At 48.8% G+C, this 17511-nt stretch overlaps 2 protein-coding genes across 3 annotated transcripts in view; one reads left to right on the top strand and one right to left on the bottom strand.

The window, feature by feature from the left end:
- Positions 1-18: 18 nt before the first annotated feature.
- On the bottom strand, positions 19-7468 carry LOC131700622 (EF-hand calcium-binding domain-containing protein 5-like). The gene is made up of 13 exons (XM_058999137.1): positions 7095-7468; positions 5861-6214; positions 5472-5744; positions 4374-4530; positions 3675-3738; positions 3508-3623; positions 3264-3419; positions 2990-3089; positions 2114-2395; positions 1818-2017; positions 1326-1482; positions 716-993; positions 19-196 (listed from the first exon to the last, which is right to left on the bottom strand). Exons 2-13 carry the CDS (start codon positions 6160-6162, stop codon positions 41-43), a joined length of 2241 nt encoding a protein of 746 aa, XP_058855120.1. The 5' UTR covers positions 6163-6214; positions 7095-7468; the 3' UTR covers positions 19-40.
- Positions 7469-8166: 698 nt separating this feature from the next.
- The window catches only part of LOC117430650 (protein phosphatase Slingshot homolog 2-like), a 36627-nt gene continuing 27282 nt past the window's right edge, over positions 8167-17511 (top strand). For both annotated transcript variants that reach the window (XM_058997952.1, XM_058997951.1), the window contains exons 1-2: positions 8167-8391; positions 12821-12864. In XM_058997952.1, coding sequence (XP_058853935.1) covers positions 8329-8391; positions 12821-12864 — 107 coding nt within the window. In that variant the 5' untranslated portion in view covers positions 8167-8328. The remainder of the gene's footprint in view (positions 8392-12820; positions 12865-17511) is intronic.

Here is a 17511-nt window from a genome sequence, read left to right as displayed (position 1 = left end):
CCCTCACAGCGCCCCCTACAGTACAGGAGTCTCTCTGCCGTTATCTCACTCCCTTCACCATGTCTCTGGTCAGTTCCTTGTTCAGCACGTAGGGGGCGTCCTCAGCAGTGCAGGCCGTGTACCGCAGCCTCTCGTTCCCCTCCAGCAGGGCGATCGAGGCGCTGATCAGCTTGTTGTTCCCATGAGCCTCTGCGTCCTGACAAAGATAGACACGCGACAGGATGGGTAACGGCATTGCTTTAGAAACCCCTTCATCACACCCTCAATGCCCCCTCGATTCTGCTCAGTGCAAAATGCCTTACGTTCCCTTCCCTGCAGCTTCCTATTGGCTTTTCTGCCTTGTTTTCAAAGAGGTTGCAAGTGACAGCATGCACACAAACACACACATGCACACACGTACACATACACACACGCACACATGCACACACACACAGACATTAAACCTTCATCAACCTCTAGAAATCCCATCTATCTTTTGTTTTCAGTCGGTTGAGACTCAGTAGTGATCACCACCTTACTGCCCCTCCACTCACCCGGTACAGCCTTGTACACAGACTGTATCACCTCATTGCCCCTCTGTATTGCCCCTCTACCCCCTCTCCTGCCCCTGCTCTCACCCGGTGCAGGGTCTGGAACACAGCCTTGTACACGGACTGTATCACCTCATTGCCCCTCTGTATTGCCCTCCTACCCCCTCTGCTGCCCCTGCTCTCACCCGGTGCAGGGTCTGGAACACGGCTCGGTACACTGGCTCCAGGCTGGCTCCTCCGGTCAGGGCCGCACGGTGAATCTGGAGCAGCCACTTCCTGCGCTTGGCCCCCCTGGAGCGCTCAGCCAGGGACCGCTCGGCGCTCTCCCCCAGGAACTGCAGCAGCCTGTCGAAGCCCCCCTCCTGGCCCCCCTCGGGAGGCAGCTCCGAGATCACAGCCTGCAGGAGCACGTGGAAATCCCCCCGGGTGAGAGAGGGGCGCGGGGGGCCCAGGCACTGCCACGCTGCCAGAGATAAGACCGAGGGAGACTCTGAGCTGCAGCACCACACACGGAGTGAACATGGAGTGCATTTGTTGCTAAGAAGCTGTTTTATCTCCCTGGAACCCTGCTTGTTAGTCCCGCACTGTAGGGACAGACAGGCACACCCATGTTACGACTTCAAATGATGATTTCATGTTTTCTGTTCTACTGAATTCCCAAAGAACTCTTAATCGCTCCGCCATCATTCTAGTGAGCAGGAAACCAGAGACACAAGCATGGAAACTCCTGTTAGTGGAAATGAAAGACTGAAACGCAGGTAGAAACCCTGCCTCTGAAGCCTCGCCGTGCCTCACCTCTGCTGATGGCCCCTCTCTCGGCTCCCTCCTTGTAGCGGCTCAGCTCTCTCTCCAGCTCCCCTCGCTCCAGCAGCCCGCTCCCCTCGTTATCGCACTTCTCAAACAAGGCATCCAGGGCGAGCCGGCGCTGAGCCAACACTGCCTCCTTCCGCGTCTGCAGCACAGAGAGAACAGCCTCACAACGGGCATGTAACACAAGCCAGTACCCAAACTCACAGCTGTGCCGTGCGTCTAGATTGCTAAACTAAACATTCAGCCTTGCACTAGTTTAACTGCCATACTCATTCACTATGTTATTCACAAGATTAGCTCTTACTTGTAATGAAGGAAGCCCAAGCATGTGGGAGTGTAGCTCAGCACTCCACGGTGCCTCAGCTGGGAGGTTTCATCTTCCTTTAGTTTGGTGAGATTGGAGCAGTCTCACAAACCCCCACCCTCCCCCAACCCCAGACCCTTCAGGTTCCCCTCCAGTCCCCACCCACACGCTACCTTCTCCAGCCTCATGAGCCTCTCCTGCTCCGTCTCTCGGTACCCCACCCGCAGGTACCCCACCAGGCTCTGCACAACGTAATCCGGGGCTGCCTCTCCCAGGAAGGTGTCCAGCAGCTGCAGGAACTGAGGCAGGTCCGTGGCCCTGTGGTCGAAGGCGCTCACCCCCCTGTGGGAACCCAAGCTCTCTGGGTCAGGCTCTGCAAGGGGGCAAACACACACAGGCAGGGCATCTGCAGGCACTGTAACTTTGTGCAACCTGCCCTGGCTTTCCAACTGCGACAGACAGCACTCACCTAGACCCAGAGTCGTCAGATCCAGGCCGCCTTCCTCGGACTCGTCGGAGTCTGTCTCCTCTATCTCAGTCCGCTCCAACTGGGGTCGCCCCTCATCCCCTGCAGGGGCCCCTGGCTCGCCCGCCCCCTCTTCTCCATTGGCTGGCTCTGTCTCTGTGCTGGCTGTGATTGGTGGGGAGGGTTCCTGTGTCTCTCCCGCAGGCTCCTCCTCTTTCTCTTTGGCTTCGGAGGGGTCGTTCCAGAATATAGTGGAGTCCAACTCGCCTGGATCCCGAACTGGCCCTGGGAGGGAGGGATCAAAAAGACTGCAGAAATATACAACGTGGTCATAGGGTCAGAGTTACCATGTGACTCAGTTTGGAACCATTCAGACTTTTCAGCTCACACCCCAATGCATTCTGGTATTACCTGTCTCAGGTACCTTTCGCAGCAGGACTACACTTACCAGAATGCATTGCGGTGTGAGTCGAACAGCCTGAACTGTGTCAGACTGTCCCAGTGTGCACGCTGTCATATGGTAACCGTGACACATGGGATCAATGTGCCACTATGGATAGCTATTAGGAAACAGACTGGTTTAAAATGCTGTTAAAGTCACTTTTTAAAATGCAGTGCAGTACTATTTAAACCCCCTAGATGGGGCTCTAACACCAGCATGTCAATACAGTGGCACAATGTCAACTCAATGGGATTCACATCCTCCTCGTCTTTTGCTCCAGCGCGCTTTGGACAGAACTGATTCATTTGTGAAACATGAAAAGAAAGGAACTTTTTTTTTTTTTAATTCCATTTCTTTCAACGCTTTTCTCTTATAAGGGCTATATTTCAGATTTCATGATTCACGATTCAGCGTTTCAAATCTATGGAGATACTCACAGCTCCGGGGGTTGTGCAGCGTGACTCTCACACTCTCGTCACACCCATCATAGAAACCCTCCAGCGTGGACAGAACCCTCCGTCTGTCCAGGAATCCTGTCTGCAGGGACAGACAGACAGGCAGGCAGTGGTCAGCACTAACCGCTCACTTCTGAACACGAATCGGGCCTCCGAATTTAAGAGCTACCAGAATGAATGGGGTAAAGACCAGAGAAGCGGTGCGCGGCGCCTCAGACCAGCACACCTCGGGACCCCACAGCTCGTCTGCCGGTACCTTTGCACAGTCGCAGTCCTGGAACAGCTGAGAGAAGGGCCGTCTCCAGCGCTCCCTGTGTTCCTCCTGCCGGTGATCCTGAGCGCAGAGGGAAAGGTGCAGCAGGAACCGCTCGAAATCATCCGTGGGCAGACCGGCGATAAAGCTGAACACGTACTGGGGAGAGGGAGAAAGAGAGAAGCTGTTCCAGCACCGCACACCACACGGGAGCCCTTAATGGAGAGGGACATGGCCAGGCACTCACCTCCTCAAAGTGCTCCTGCTTCAGTGTCTGCTGAGCGTCGTCAGTGGAGTCCAGCTCCTGCAGGGAGACAGGGATAGGCAGCCAGGGGGGTGAGCTCAGCGCAGGGCAAAGCCTTACTACAGCTTTACTATATTAATAAGGAGCTAAGAAGCTCTAAAGAAGCTCACCTGAGCTCTCTGGGGACAGGTCGGGGCTGGAGATCTCCAAAAACGCCCTCAGAGCGTTCTGAACCTGCAAAGTGATCAAACAAACTTGTTATCGACACGCAGTAACAGCTAAGGCAGTGTTATACAACAGCCTGAGCTCAGCAGAGGGGGCTCTTATTGTGTCCATTCATCCATTCATCCATTCACCAGCTCGATTCTCCAGGGCATTCAACACCATCCCAATTCCCTGGATGATTCGTGACCCAGAACAAAACGATGAAGTCTGTGCTGAAAGACAGCAGCGATAACCAGTGAAACACTGGCTCTCTCCAATAGACAGGAGCCTCGGCTCCTTAATCCCCATCCTTGTTTGGCTGTAATTAAAATGGCCCTTTCCACTTATTCCTTTCTGATAACACGGACCCCAGCTCTTATTATCTGTCCCGTAATCCTAATCCAGACCCTAACTCTGTCCTAATCCCACCATCATCCTGCCATGATCCCAGTTTAATCCCATCTAATCCCTGCCCTACATTTACATGTGAGTCTGCCAGCCTCTTTCTGCATCACAAGGGCTTGGATCAGTACCTGCGCTTTCCATTCGGTTAGCAGCTCTTCTGGGCTGGCTGGTGAACAGTATGTTGCTGCTTGCTCTAGACTACAGTGCCATTGCCACGCATGCATTGCCCTGTGTGCAATGCGCCCACTCTCACCCCTCACCAGTCTGAGCTGCAGGTTCTGGTCTGGCTCCAGGCTCCACTCCGTGAACTGCGCCCTCAGAGCCTCTTTCCTCATCTCCCCCACCTGGGACCGTACCCTCTCTGCTCGGACCCGCTCCTCCCGCGTCTCTCGAACCTGCAGCTTCAGCTGGACCAGCCTGCAGCACAGACACACAACACCACCCAGATGCCACAATGCACCGTTCGGGTTAAAAAGTTAGACCCTACAGAAGGGACTGCAGGGCGCTTTCTGCTGGCTGAGCTGTACTGGGAGGGATCGATCAAGGGGAGGGGCGCCACACCGCTGCTACATTACAGGGTTTATGGGCTGTGAAAATAAAAGGGAAGCTGTCCGCCCCAGACAAATTACTCTGGTGGCCAATGAGCCGTGGTAATCAGACAAATAATGGAGGTAATAATGGATATAAATGAGAGGAAGACGGGCTAGGGGTGCCGTTAACTGTGAAAAGAAGCAGCCATGAGACTGAGCTGTACAGCGGAGAGGGGTGAAGGGCACCTTTCATCTGCCAAGAAGGGTGTGAAGACTCTGCATTCTGCTGTCTGTAGCCACGGCCCATGTTAAGCAGTTAGTGTAACAACGCGTCTTCTAGAATGCAGTACCATGCCCCTGATTCTAGTTCTAGAACCTGGCTGTGCATTCCTTGGCTCCTCCACCTGTTCTACAGCGGATGTTTTTCCACATCACATAGTGGTGGATTTGCCTCAACAAAATGTCCCTGTGCTGCACCCTATGTGTTTTCCATTAAGGGCTGATGGAGTGCTGACACTAGTCTAGGGGGCTTCAGGTGTAAGGATTCTATTCACAAAGGTTTTAAGAGGGTTTTTTTTTTTAAGAACATAAATATTCTTGAAATTATTTAATCCTTTATGGACACATAATAAATATATATTTTCATTGAATTTCAATTTGTTTCCCCATTGTTTTCTAGGGGAAAAAAATGTCATCCTCATATGTGGCTATCATGCATTTGTGTCTTCAATATGTCCCCCATGTAAACAGTTATCTCCGTCCCCACATGAGGTCTCAGTTGTCTGACTGAATCCTGGCTGCCTCTGCACAGGCAGCACATGCACTCACCGGTTGTCCTCCAAGTCCACCTGCTCTTCCTTGAGCTGCTGCAGCACCTGCCTCAGCCCCCGGGTGTAGGGGTGGGAGGAGTCCGAGGGGCAGATCTTGGGGTGGTTCCTCATCAGGTGCTGCGCCAGGTAATTGATGGGGTTAAACTCCTGTTCTGCCCCAGCCTGCCCCCCTGGAGTCCTTTCCTCCAGGAGCTGTCTGTTCCCAGCCTCTGTGAGAAGCTTCTCCAGACCAGGCAGCAGGGTAGGCAGCAGCCCCTCAAGCAGGTACGCCCTGGAGTGAACGAAACAACAGGGATCATACAGCAAGGGCTGGTTACTAGCTATTACTAATCAATTATTATAAACAGTCACCGCCAGTAAATATGGAACTGTGACAGCTTTCCTCACCTGGTGTGTGCTGTTTGCTTGTCTGGAGTGAACCAATCACTGGCCAGCATGTCCACTGCGACACGCCTCTCTAGTTTTTCCCCTGCCTCCCGCTCCCTCTTCAGCTCAGCGGCTTTCCTCTGCTGCAGCTCCAGAGCTTTCCTGTTGACCTGGGCATCCAGGATGAGTTTCCAGCCCTGTCCAGGAGGGGGAGCTCTCTCCCCAGTCCCTTCCCTGTCTGGCTCTGCCCCTCCTGGGACTCTCTCACTGCTGGCAAGCTGCATGGAGCCTGAGAGAAGATCACAGCCGGAGGATGCAGCCATGGTGTGGTTTAGAGAGTGCGTCCGTGTGTGTGTGTGTGTGTGAGTAGTACTCCTATGGGAGCAAAAACATGAAGCAAACATAACTGTACCAAGCATGTCACTGTAACTAACATCCACAGCGTATGCGGAAAAGAGTCCACCTGTTCCGATCCCGAGTCTGACTCCAGAGGGAGTAACGGAATAATACAGAAGTCAGTTACCAGGGGATTCGTACAAATCCAGCTTTTAAGAAATGTGGGGTTTTTTTTTTGTCTTTTTCTGATCGTTTATTTATTTGCTGGCTCTCCTCAGGAGAAGTTTCAATACAATCAGACGCGCTGCTCTTTTAAACGCTATCGCGTGATTCGAAATGCACCGTTCATGCGCAAGCGGACCTACGGGAGGTTACTCAGCGATTATGCCTGTTCGTTATGTCATGTTGGAGAGCCCTTGAAACTTGATTTAGACTCATAACAACCACTCGGAATTGCCTTTAAGAAGTATTTATCGGCAGGTATTCAATAAATCCATTCATTAATGTGTCGATTTCAAAAGGAGAAAAGCGGTCCTTCCTTCACCTTTACAATTGAGTACCAATGAATGGCAATTAGCTAACGCACCGAGTGTTTTAAAAGCCGATTGGAAGATCTACAGTACAGCTTACAGTACCTTTAAGTGACATATATAGTTAATTTGCAACCCCTAGTGGGCTGCACTCTGTGTAATATCTCTTAGCTGGGCTGTGCGGACGTGCCTCGGATGCATCCGGTGTAACGCTGGTTAACCAGCGAGGCCAAGCAGAAGCACTGACTCTGTGACGTGTGTGTTACAGAATGGAACTGTGAAGCTAGGCTAGGTCTGAAGCACGTGACTGTTAAAATAAACACGCTCTGTGCTTGCAGCTGCAATCCGTGTCTAGCGTGCGTGTAAAGAAGAGAGCGATCTTCACCTACCTTACCACTCTGTATCGACTGCGTTCACCGGCCTCTACCTTAGTGTGGGGAGCGTTGCTGGATGATAGGCAGGCAGCTTACCTGTCTGTGTTTGAGTGTGTTGTCAGGTACACGATGGCGTGACCATACAGGTTACAATCTCTCTCTCTCTCTCTCTCTCTCTCTCTCTCTCTCTCTCTCTCTCTCTCTCTCTCTCTCTCTCTCTCTCTCTCTCTCTCTCTCTCTCAATTCAATTCAATTCAATTCAATTCAAATTGGCTTTATTGGCATGACAATAAAAATAATTGTGTTGCCAAAGCACATACATGGCATAACCAACTCAAATATACAGACAAAGAATTTTTCTTAATACTAACAGTATCCCTCTCTCTCTCTCTCTCTCTCTCTCTCTCTCTCTCTCTCTCTCGTGTGTGTGGCCTGTGCTCAGCAGTGTTGTGTATACTGCAGGTTGCTAAGCAATGCATCCACACGCCATTCCTGCAGGCTCCCTGTGGGGGGGGGGGGGGGGGGCAGTTAGTAACTTGTAGCCAAAATGTACCTTCATTATGAGTTACAGCAAGAGCAGCACTCAGCAGCTCTCCGAATGCATAACACTGTTACCCTTCTCCGATCTGAAACGTCTTTCTCTGCACCCGCTATTCCAATCCAATACAAAGAGAAACAGACAGGCTTTCAATACTTACTTAGATCTCTCTGTATTCGTGCATGCACTGTTGAGATGTGCCTGTGCACTAAACTAAAACAGGGACAGGAAATGCGTATGATTTTCTTTATGTATCTATGTAAACGTCTTTTTTTTAAAGCGTGATTTATGTATTTAACGTATTTTAATAATGAAATACAATAACACCTTTTTTTTTGTTTGCTTCAACACTTTCAACAAACCAAATACAGAATAATTCATGTGGTCATTATGTTTTCAGTTATTAACACTGAAATCCTATGGATTTACATGCACGCTTGTGCGTTATGAAAGTACTGTGAGAGGACCCCCCATCTCCCACTACGACACGCCCAAGAATGTGAAATAAGATATGCATGACTGTCTGTGTGAGTGTGCAGCTTTCACGAGTGGCCGAGGTCCGCATGTCACGGGTTACCCTGCGTTTGACAGGTCTGGTAGGGCGCATGCGCAGTGCCGGCTCTGCAGCTCCCCAGTCGTCTCATAAGGAAACACAGAGGCGGAGGCGGTGTACCCGGAGTGATGTCTTTGCCGGTCCGCACCGACCCCTAAATGGCGTTAGTCACTGTGCAGAGGTCCCCTACCCCCAGCGCCACCTCCAGTCCTTCCGTCTCGGTGAGTTTCGCTTCGTTTTAATTTTGGGTGGATTTTCTGTGGTTTTGTGTCTTCGGGGACTGCAGAATAGCGTCCCACCTCAGCAGCAGTGCGCAGGCGCGCTGGTTCCAAGCCCCGCACACAGATTTGCAAACTTTAATAATATTATGATGTTCTTATTGTTATTTTTACTGTGCTGCTTGCGAGTTGTATCTGTATATAGTTATGCTTATTGTACGTGCGATTGTTTGCGATCTTAATCATAGGTCACCCCTGTCTGTCTTTCCGGTTTGTTTTCAAATCGCTTGCTTTTGTATAACTGTCAATCGATTGGTAATTGATTATGAATTGGCTGATTGAAACACGTAAATGTAATCCACTGTCGCGTAATTTGAATCCGGGGGCAGTCCCACCTTAACAAGGAACTGTACAGTACAATAATACTGCATTACAAAAAATAAATATGTCATTGAATAAATCATACTTTGAATCACAATCGATTGTAATATATCAATCTGACGATGTATCCCGCTACACTGGGGAATAGTGAAATACATTCCCCTCAAAAACCCAAACTCGCCAGCTCCAACCTCACGGGGAACATTTCGCATATTTAGCAGTTTTGTTTCAATATAACTTCAATATAAATAATTGAACCAATAATGTAAACACTCACCGCTGACGTGCTGTAACGCGTTAAATAAAAAAAAAGAGCAGCATTCGACATGAAACAAATAAAAAGAAACAACTGTTTGAAACGAAACAACGACCAAGTGAAATCTTGAGGAGCTGTTTGTAAGAAATCGACTCAAACGTGTTTGACGGTTAATGTGACGTGGGATCTGATCGTTTCTTTTGAATTTTATACAGTATAATTGTATTTAACAATACCTGTAACCTTAATAACTGTTTTTACCAGGGCTGGGATTTGACATCTGCTGTGTTGTGTATAATATCTAATACAAACGTTTCATATTTTGTATACTGTGCGGGGGGGGTGTTTGGTTCTGAATCGCAGACCTTTTTGTTCAGTAAGGTATCAGGATTAATGCGCAGTAGTTTATTTGTAATATAAATGCCTCGCTGTGTGTGTTTATGTGGTTAAAGGCTGGGGCTGGGACGCTATTTGGCAGGCTGCTCATGTTTGCCTTTCTTCCGCTGCTCCTAACAGCAGCACTGAGGCCTGTCTCTTCATGCTTGTCATCGCTGCTCTGGTATAACCCGAGCGGACGGTGCTTACACCGCATCGCCGTTAGTCTTGCATTTAGGATTTATTATTCATTCTGTTGAATTAAATCTTGCCTCCGTTTTATCACACGGCCGCCTCAAGCCTCGCTTTAGAGTGGGAGCCGCTTTTAAATCGGGTGAAGTGTTGAGCCTGGGGCTGGAGTAGCTGCTGTACCCAGTCAAAGAGGCTTCGTCTCAGGCTGTTGTGAGCCTTTTTTGTTCTGGTTGTTTGGAGAAGTGTGCTGACCTGGACTTAAAGGGGAAGTGCGTGCGTGCGAGTGTGTTTTTTTTTAACACTTAAGTTTCAAATTTACAAACGTTACCACTTCTCACATCTCGCTGCTCACCCTCCTCAGCAAGTTAAAAGTTTCATATACAGTAAACGTGTTCAGCAGCGGGAGAGAAAACACTGGAGAGGAGAAATGAGTCAGTATTTAAATGTGTGGTGATTTGAATACAAGTCTTGCATTGTACAGTATTTGTTTTACTCTATACTCGATACTCCAGTATGAAATGGCCATTTCATGACGTTTGCTGTACTGGATACATGGTCAATATCAGGCTTTTTTGATGGTTACAGCTCACTGTATTAGGATAGACACATCACCACAAACACCTTGGAAGTTGCTATAAGCCGTTAGTCTGCAGTTCAGCCTCCATGGCTCAAGCCTGCCCAGGACTGGAGGGAGCACCCTTTCTGTGGATGTGGTGGCACAGTACCTGCAGCAGAGGGCTTTGGCTGTCTTCCCCAGGGTCCTCTGAACAGCCTCTGTATTTTGCATAGAGCTCTGAGTGGTCTTTTTGTGTGCTGTGTCCCTCTCTTTATTGTAGGGAGTAGGGTGTATATTTAACTTTGCTTCTCCCACTTTTACACCAGCCCTGTAACTGTCCCTGCTTGATCTGGAATCAGTTCCTGAGCTACACTAATCCAGTACCACTGCAGTGCTTACAGCAACTCAATAGTATTGGGTTCTCCATCTCAATGCATCAATGATGTGTCAGAATGCAGTGGTTGGAGAGTCAGGGGTTAAAGTCGCAGTGAGTATTCTGGGGGGCTCTCCAGCAGCTCTCAGTAAACAGACAGTTTCCAGTTTGGGAATAAACAGGACAAGCATCACATTCCGGACTGTGTCCAGACAGGGAGAGGTCATTGATGAGCTGAGTACTGGAGAGTAGTGTTTACTACAGAGAGAGAGAGAGAGAGAGAGGTGTGAACATCTAGAGACACTTGGAAGATTTTGCTTCCCTGACGTCTCCATTTAATTGTATTGAATATGTTGCATAGCAGTTTCACCCATTCCAGGTTTCATTATGTGCTTGATCAGCCCCAGCGTATAGGTAACAAGCTCAGGTGTGTCTTATTCAACATCCCTGCAATTCAGAACTGGCTACAGAGATGTTTAGAATATGGGGAACAGTACAATACAATACAAGCAGCTTTCAGTTATAATATAGTACACTTTATTTTAAAACAGTACAGCTGGGGGGCTCCCGAGTGGCGCATCCAGTAAAAGCACTCGCTAGAGTGCAGGATGCGCTCTATAGCCTGGACGTCGCCGGTTCGAGTCCAGGCTATTCCACAGCCGACCGTGGACGGGAGCTCCCAGGGGGCGGCGCTCATTTGGCCGAGCGTCGCCCGGGGGGAGGGAGGGTTAGGTCGGCCAGGGTGTCCTCGGCTCACCGCGCACCAGCGACCCCTGTAGTCTGGCCGGGCGCCTGCGGGCTTGCCTGTAAGCTGCCCAGAGCTGCGTTGTCCTCCGACGCTGTAGCTCTGAGGCGGCTGCGCGGCGAGTCTGCAGAGTGTAAAGAAGCGGGCGGCTGACGGCACACGCTTCGGAGGACAGCGTGTGTTCATCTTCGCCCCTCCCGAGTCAGCGCAGGGGTGGTAGCGGTGAGCTAAGCCTAAAAATAATTGGGCATTTCAAATTGGGGAGAAAATAATAAAAAAAAAACTAATTGGCAACGACTAAATTTAAAAAAAACACAAAAAAACCAAAAAAAAAAAAGTACAGCTGTACAAAATTAAAAAAGAAAAAAAACCTGTTCATAACTGGGGACTGTAGAACACTACAGTTTGCACGGTATCTGTGCAGATGTTATTTGCCTGGCAACGGCACTGGTAGATTGCTAGTGATTGATTGGATTCCTCCCCATCCGTGGAGTAGCATGGTTACTATGGAAACCAGTTAACACATCACAAAGGCATCTGTAAGTGAGGTCAGTGACAATTCTGGCCAGTCAAACACTGTGACCCATTCATGTAGAGTGTGTGCGTGTGTCTCTCTCCCTCTCTCTCTCTCTCTCTCTCTCTCTCTCTCTACACAGTGGTTGTTTCAGGAAGTGGATTTGTGAGTGTGAGAGTGTGAATGCAGTTTCGTTCTGTTGCTTTCCTCTGCAGGGTGTCGGTCTGTACGTCACACTTTTCGGATTAAGAACATAAGAAAATGCTCTAACGAGAGGAGGCCATCCGGCCCATCAGCGCTCGCCAGGTTCCTAGCAGCTGATTGATCTCAGAACTTTGTCAAGCTGGATCTTAAAGGATCTCAGTGATTCTGCCTCCACAGCTTGGCTAGGTAGCCCATTCCATCCCCTCACCACTCTCTGTGTGAAGAAATGTCTCCTTTTCCTCTGTTCCGAGTCTGTCTCCACTACATTCCCAGCTGTGTCCTCTGGTCCTGGTTTCTGTGCTACGCTTACAGTAATGGATTGTGTGAACTATGTCAGCTCCTTTTAAGATTTTAAATACTTCAGTCATGTCCTTCTTTGTTCCAGGCTTAGCTCTCTCTCTCTCTCTCTCTCTCTCTCTCTCTCTCTCTCAGTTCAGAGCTGTGCTGTATAATCCAGAGCTGGGTGGGGATTGGAATGGTTTATCCCTTCAGAGAAAGTGAAGTGATTTAGGGATTAGGAGAGGAGTAGATGAGCAGATTAAGCGTGTGCGTGTAAGAGAGGAGGCTCCACCACTGCCCTCCTGTGGCTGCACGCAGTATGGCAGCCTCCTGTATTGAAAAAGGTCTCTGTGCCGCCGCAGAAGGATGACTGTGAGTTCACTGGACTTCCATACAGCAAAGATTGCGTTGTGATTGCAGTCTGTCGTAACCACGCTAATAGGTGTAACAACATCTGGGACTTCCACAATGGATGTGTCTCAAATGGGAACACATCAGAGCTGTATTGTATGTTCCTGGAGGTCTGGAAGACTGACTGGTTTCTGTTTCTTTCCCAGGAGGTTGACAGTGGGGAGGAGGAGCGCCGGTCCCAGCCCAGAAGGTAAGAGTCTACTACCCTGCTTCTCGCTCTCTATGGTATCCCTCTCTCTTTCTCAGAGCTCAGCTTACTACATAGCTTCTGAGCCTGGCTGCTGAGATGTGCAGTACCCTGACAGCCCACTGGGTGGAGCTCTGCAATCAGTTTTAACAGCTTGTTGCGTCTGAAGTGGAAAGATATATTTGTGCTAGTGAAGCAAGATGTTTTGACTGTTTAATGCTGCTTTGTTCTCAAAACCACTTGGCATCAAACATACCTTGTTCTCGACGGTCGGTTTGCATTTTCAACATTGTAGTTCAAGCTGTTAAAATGCAAGCTAAACACATTTTATTTTTTTTTAAATGCAGTGTTTATTATACTAATGACATTGTACAGGAAACGCGATACTTGCTTTCACCTGGGCCTGTCTGTGTTGTGTACTCTGCTGGTTTATTTTGGTCTGTCTGGCTGTGATTGGCTGCTAGTGTTTAACCTGGGACACTTCCTGGTAGAGACTTCTTGGGAAGTGGGGCAGGCTGGTCACCTGACTCCAGTCAACACAGCTGGGTAAGTCCCTGGCTGGACTGGCTGCACTCTGTCCTGTTTACCACGGCTCCACTTCCTCCTGCCTGTCTTGTGATTGTCAGACGATTGCCATGGACTGGACATACAGAACCCAGAATAAAAACAGTGGTGAAAGCTGTGGAGAAATAATATGCTGTAGATTGTGACAGACGTACTGGGACATTGGGACACTTGTCATAAACAAAAAAGCTGTGGCGTCATTGGGTAACATCCTTAGAAAATGCTCCTATTTGTAAAGCCTCACGGGACCCTGTCTGTAACATCCCAACCACACGTCCTCTTGGTTGGAGTGTCGAGCGAATCCTTTGCTTTGTCCTTTCTCTAACCATATTTTAGTGCGTTCTGCATGGCTTGCTAAATTTGTCGCACGAGTTTCAGCAATGCAATGAGTTGCGAATGCTGGCTGGTGTCGTTGAGTGAGCCGGTCCCTACACCACGCTGCTTCCTGTTTGTGAGTCTGGCATCATCAGTAAGCTTCCGAGTGTCGACAGCCCAGTGCATTGTGGGTGGTCAGTGTAGCCGTACAGCCCTTAGTCCTGGGAGACCGCGTGGATCTTCACTGCATTTAGAGTAGCGATGAAAAGCACTTGTTCGTTTTCCTAACAGGTACTTCCATTCTTGTTAAGCCAGTCACCTGGAGGGGAGTGCAGTGCTAGGGAACCCCTGTGTACAGCAGAAGTTGCTGTGTTAATAAGTGACGTGTTGTGTTTTTAAAGGCTCGGTTGGCTAATCGAGGCTCTGGTTTCACAAGTCTCGTTTTGTTTTGCTGTTGACGTATCTTTTCCTGCCACGTCACTCGCTATACCTTCACATCCTGCCCAGTTGACTTTTTCAGCAGCTCGATGTAGTAACAGGGATCTCTCCTCTCGTTGCTGGCATGCAACCCCACAACTCTGAGAGAGAGAGAGAGAAAGAGAGAGAGAGAGGAGAGAGAGAGGAGAGAGGGACACAGAGAGAGAGAGAGAGCGAGAGAGAGAGAGAGAGACCCTGTGGAGAATAGGCCACTTGAGAGACTTGACTTTAAAAGCTCTTCCTTATTTATAGACAGTTCCCCTCCACACAAAAGGAGCTAGTCCACGTCTGTATGCCTCCTTGGTTAATGTTTATTTAAAAAGCTGTGCCAGCTGATAGAAGGCAGGCGAGTGCCAGAGCTGTGCACAGATCAGGATAAGCTCATTTGCATTTCAGCAGGGCGGTCCCCGTGGTTAAACACAGCGACGCTCTGAAATAAGCCAAGGCGTTTTATTTCCATGCTTCACTGGAGGGCTGCGTGTTTATTTGTACGCTGTCAGATACAGTAGCCCCTCCTGCACGGTGACTCTGCTGCCTGTGCTGGGCTGAGATAAAGCTGCTCAGGGTCAGGGAGGGGGTCCCAGGCAGCCTGATCAGGACCACACAGTGCTGATACAGGGCTGGCAATCACACTCCCATTGCATAGCAGTGGCATCCCTGGTGTTAATATGTGCTTGATTAGCCCCCGCGTATAGGCAGCAGGTGACACAAACACATTTCTTCCGGATTGTGTGTGTGTGTTTACAGCCAGTGGGTTCAAAATTTCCAGACCAGTGAGTCATCTTGCTTGCTTATCAAGACAGGTGAACAAATAATGTGCTTTGATAGCCGTGCTCTGTGACGTCACAAAGACCTGATGACTGCATCGTGCCGCTCCTTGCTTTATATACTAGAAGGGTCTGTCTCACCGTTTGTGATTCAGCTGTTCCATAAGGTGATGGAGATAAGACTCCTGTTGCATAGCAGTTTCACCCATTCCAGATTTAACTACGAGCCCCAGTGTGTCTAGGTAACAAGCTCAGGTGTGTCTTATTAAACTCGTAGTAAAACCAGGAATGGAACAAACTGCTGTGCAACGGGAGTCTTATTTTACATCCCTGTGATATGCTATTTAATCTACACCCCCAGAGTCAGAATGCCCTATTTCATAGAACAAGGAACAAACGCCGTAGAACAAGGAACAAACGCTGTAGAACAAGGAACAAACGCCATAAACAAGGAACATGAAGGGAGAGTGGAGGGGTTAGGATCCAGTGGTTAAAGAAAAGGGCTTGTAACCAGGAGGTCCCCGGTTCAAATCCTGGCTTAGCCACTGACTCACTGTGTGATCCTGAACAAGTCACTTAACCTCCTTGTGCTCCGTCTTTCGGGTGAGACGTTGTTGGAAGTGACTGTGCAGCTGATGCACAGTTCACACACCCTAGTCTCTGTGAGTCGCCTTGGATAAAGGCATCTGCTAAATACCCAAGTAATAAGGGAAGCAGGAAAGAGAGTGGAGAGAAGGAGATTAAACAGAAGAGGAAGCTGTCTTGTCGTTTCCCGTTGGTTAAGATTGTTCTCATCCTCTCTCTGTCCTCACACACACCCTCTTTCGCAGAAACCCGGAGGTGACTGGATTCTGTGTTGCAATGAACATATTTAGTACAAATGTTTTCCTGTTTGTTGAAATTGACTGTATTGGCAAAATAAATGTAAAAGTCAAATTAAAACCCTGCAAAAGGAAAGGGAAGCTTGCTGCTTTGTCTGATTGCACATCAAAGCTTAAAGACCTTAAAGACCCACCTCCATAAAAAAAAAAAAAACAGTGGATTACTCTGTCATAATGAAAACGAAATCTACAGACCTCCCATATAAAACCCCCTATTAACACATACAGTCTGGTGTCTGGGAGAAGCGCCCAAAATGTCCATTGTATCGCCTGAACAGCAGCTAGTATTATTGATTGTAAAACTAGCTACCGTATGGCGGGTCATTTTAATAAAACATTGTTGTACTTCTCCAAAAAGTCCTTTAATGTCAGAGAGAGAGACTGAGACTGACTTGTACGAATCCCAGTTTTCTTGGCCTCTTGGTGTCCCAGACTCCCTGCCTTTGAAGTGGTCTCTCGCTGGCACTGCAGAGAGCGACACAGCATATGGATCCAATCAGGGAATACCGGTGTGATGATGTCATTTCCTTTCCTGTGTGGACTGCCGTTCTCTTTGAACCAATCCGGGGAGCCACGCTCCCTGCTGCGCTGCTTCCCGCGCTCGGCTTTAACCCTTTCAACGCTGCTGTTCCAGATGCCTGTGCCTGATTACATAACGAATTTGAATTTGAATTATGATTACAGTTGCAGCAGAATTGTGTGCTGAAAATGTGTAATTGAACTGGAGTCGATCAGTGATACTGTGTAATTCCAATTCCAATCACGCAGGTGTGCCCAGGTTCCATTCCAGTCACTCTGCAATTGCATTTAATTCCGAACTGCACAGATCCACGTGTATTTGATCCCAGGTCTGGAGGTCAGTGCTGCAGAAAGCAACGGCTGTCCTGAAGACAGAACACAGACCCACAGAAGAAACTCCTAGATTGGTCTTCACATCAAGCTGCTAACAGTGACCATCCCACCCCTCTGCCTGGCCAAGCTGGAGAAGATGATCTCATATAAGGGACATCGCAGATTATCTTAATATCACTGTAACGACAATACTGGAGCAGACTCTCAGTAAGGATCAAGAGCAGTACTCTGAACAGGATGCACTGTAATCACAAAATGAACATTGTACTGTAATGCTTGACTAGCCACAGTGAATAAGTAACAAGCTCAGGTGTGTTGTCTTATTAAAATCCTAGTGGATCAAACTGCTGTGCAATGGGAGTCTTCTCTCCATCCCTGCGTTCTTGAGAAGACGCGCTCTGGATCCCTGCGATGGCAGAGCAGCAGCAGCAGCAGCAGGCAGCCTCTGGAAGCTGCAGAACGAGTTTGGGGGGGACATGGGTTTGGTTTCCACAGGGTGCGTTTTGGCAGTCGGAGCTGCAATTACTATATTTATTTGAAAAAAAGAAAAAAGGCGTGGAAGACAGTAACTGCTGTCTGCTGACTAATAGGCTGGAACTGAGGAGAGGAAACATGAACTTTTACATAGGTAAAAACAAAGATTACTGAGCTGGACTGGTGTTTGTACAGCCTGCTTCCAGTTAGGATGTTCTCTAACTAACCTCTACAGAGCACACTGCCTCCCTCCCAGTGCCTTGGCTCAAATCTCAAGGCTACACCACTTCTCTCCCAGACCCTGAACTCTAATCACTAGA

This window comes from Acipenser ruthenus, chromosome 24 (genome assembly GCF_902713425.1).
Source record: "Acipenser ruthenus chromosome 24, fAciRut3.2 maternal haplotype, whole genome shotgun sequence".
Classification (NCBI taxonomy): Eukaryota; Metazoa; Chordata; class Actinopteri; order Acipenseriformes; family Acipenseridae; genus Acipenser; species Acipenser ruthenus.
Note: the sequence above shows the minus strand (reverse complement) of the source record. Positions and strands in the feature narration are given on the sequence as shown.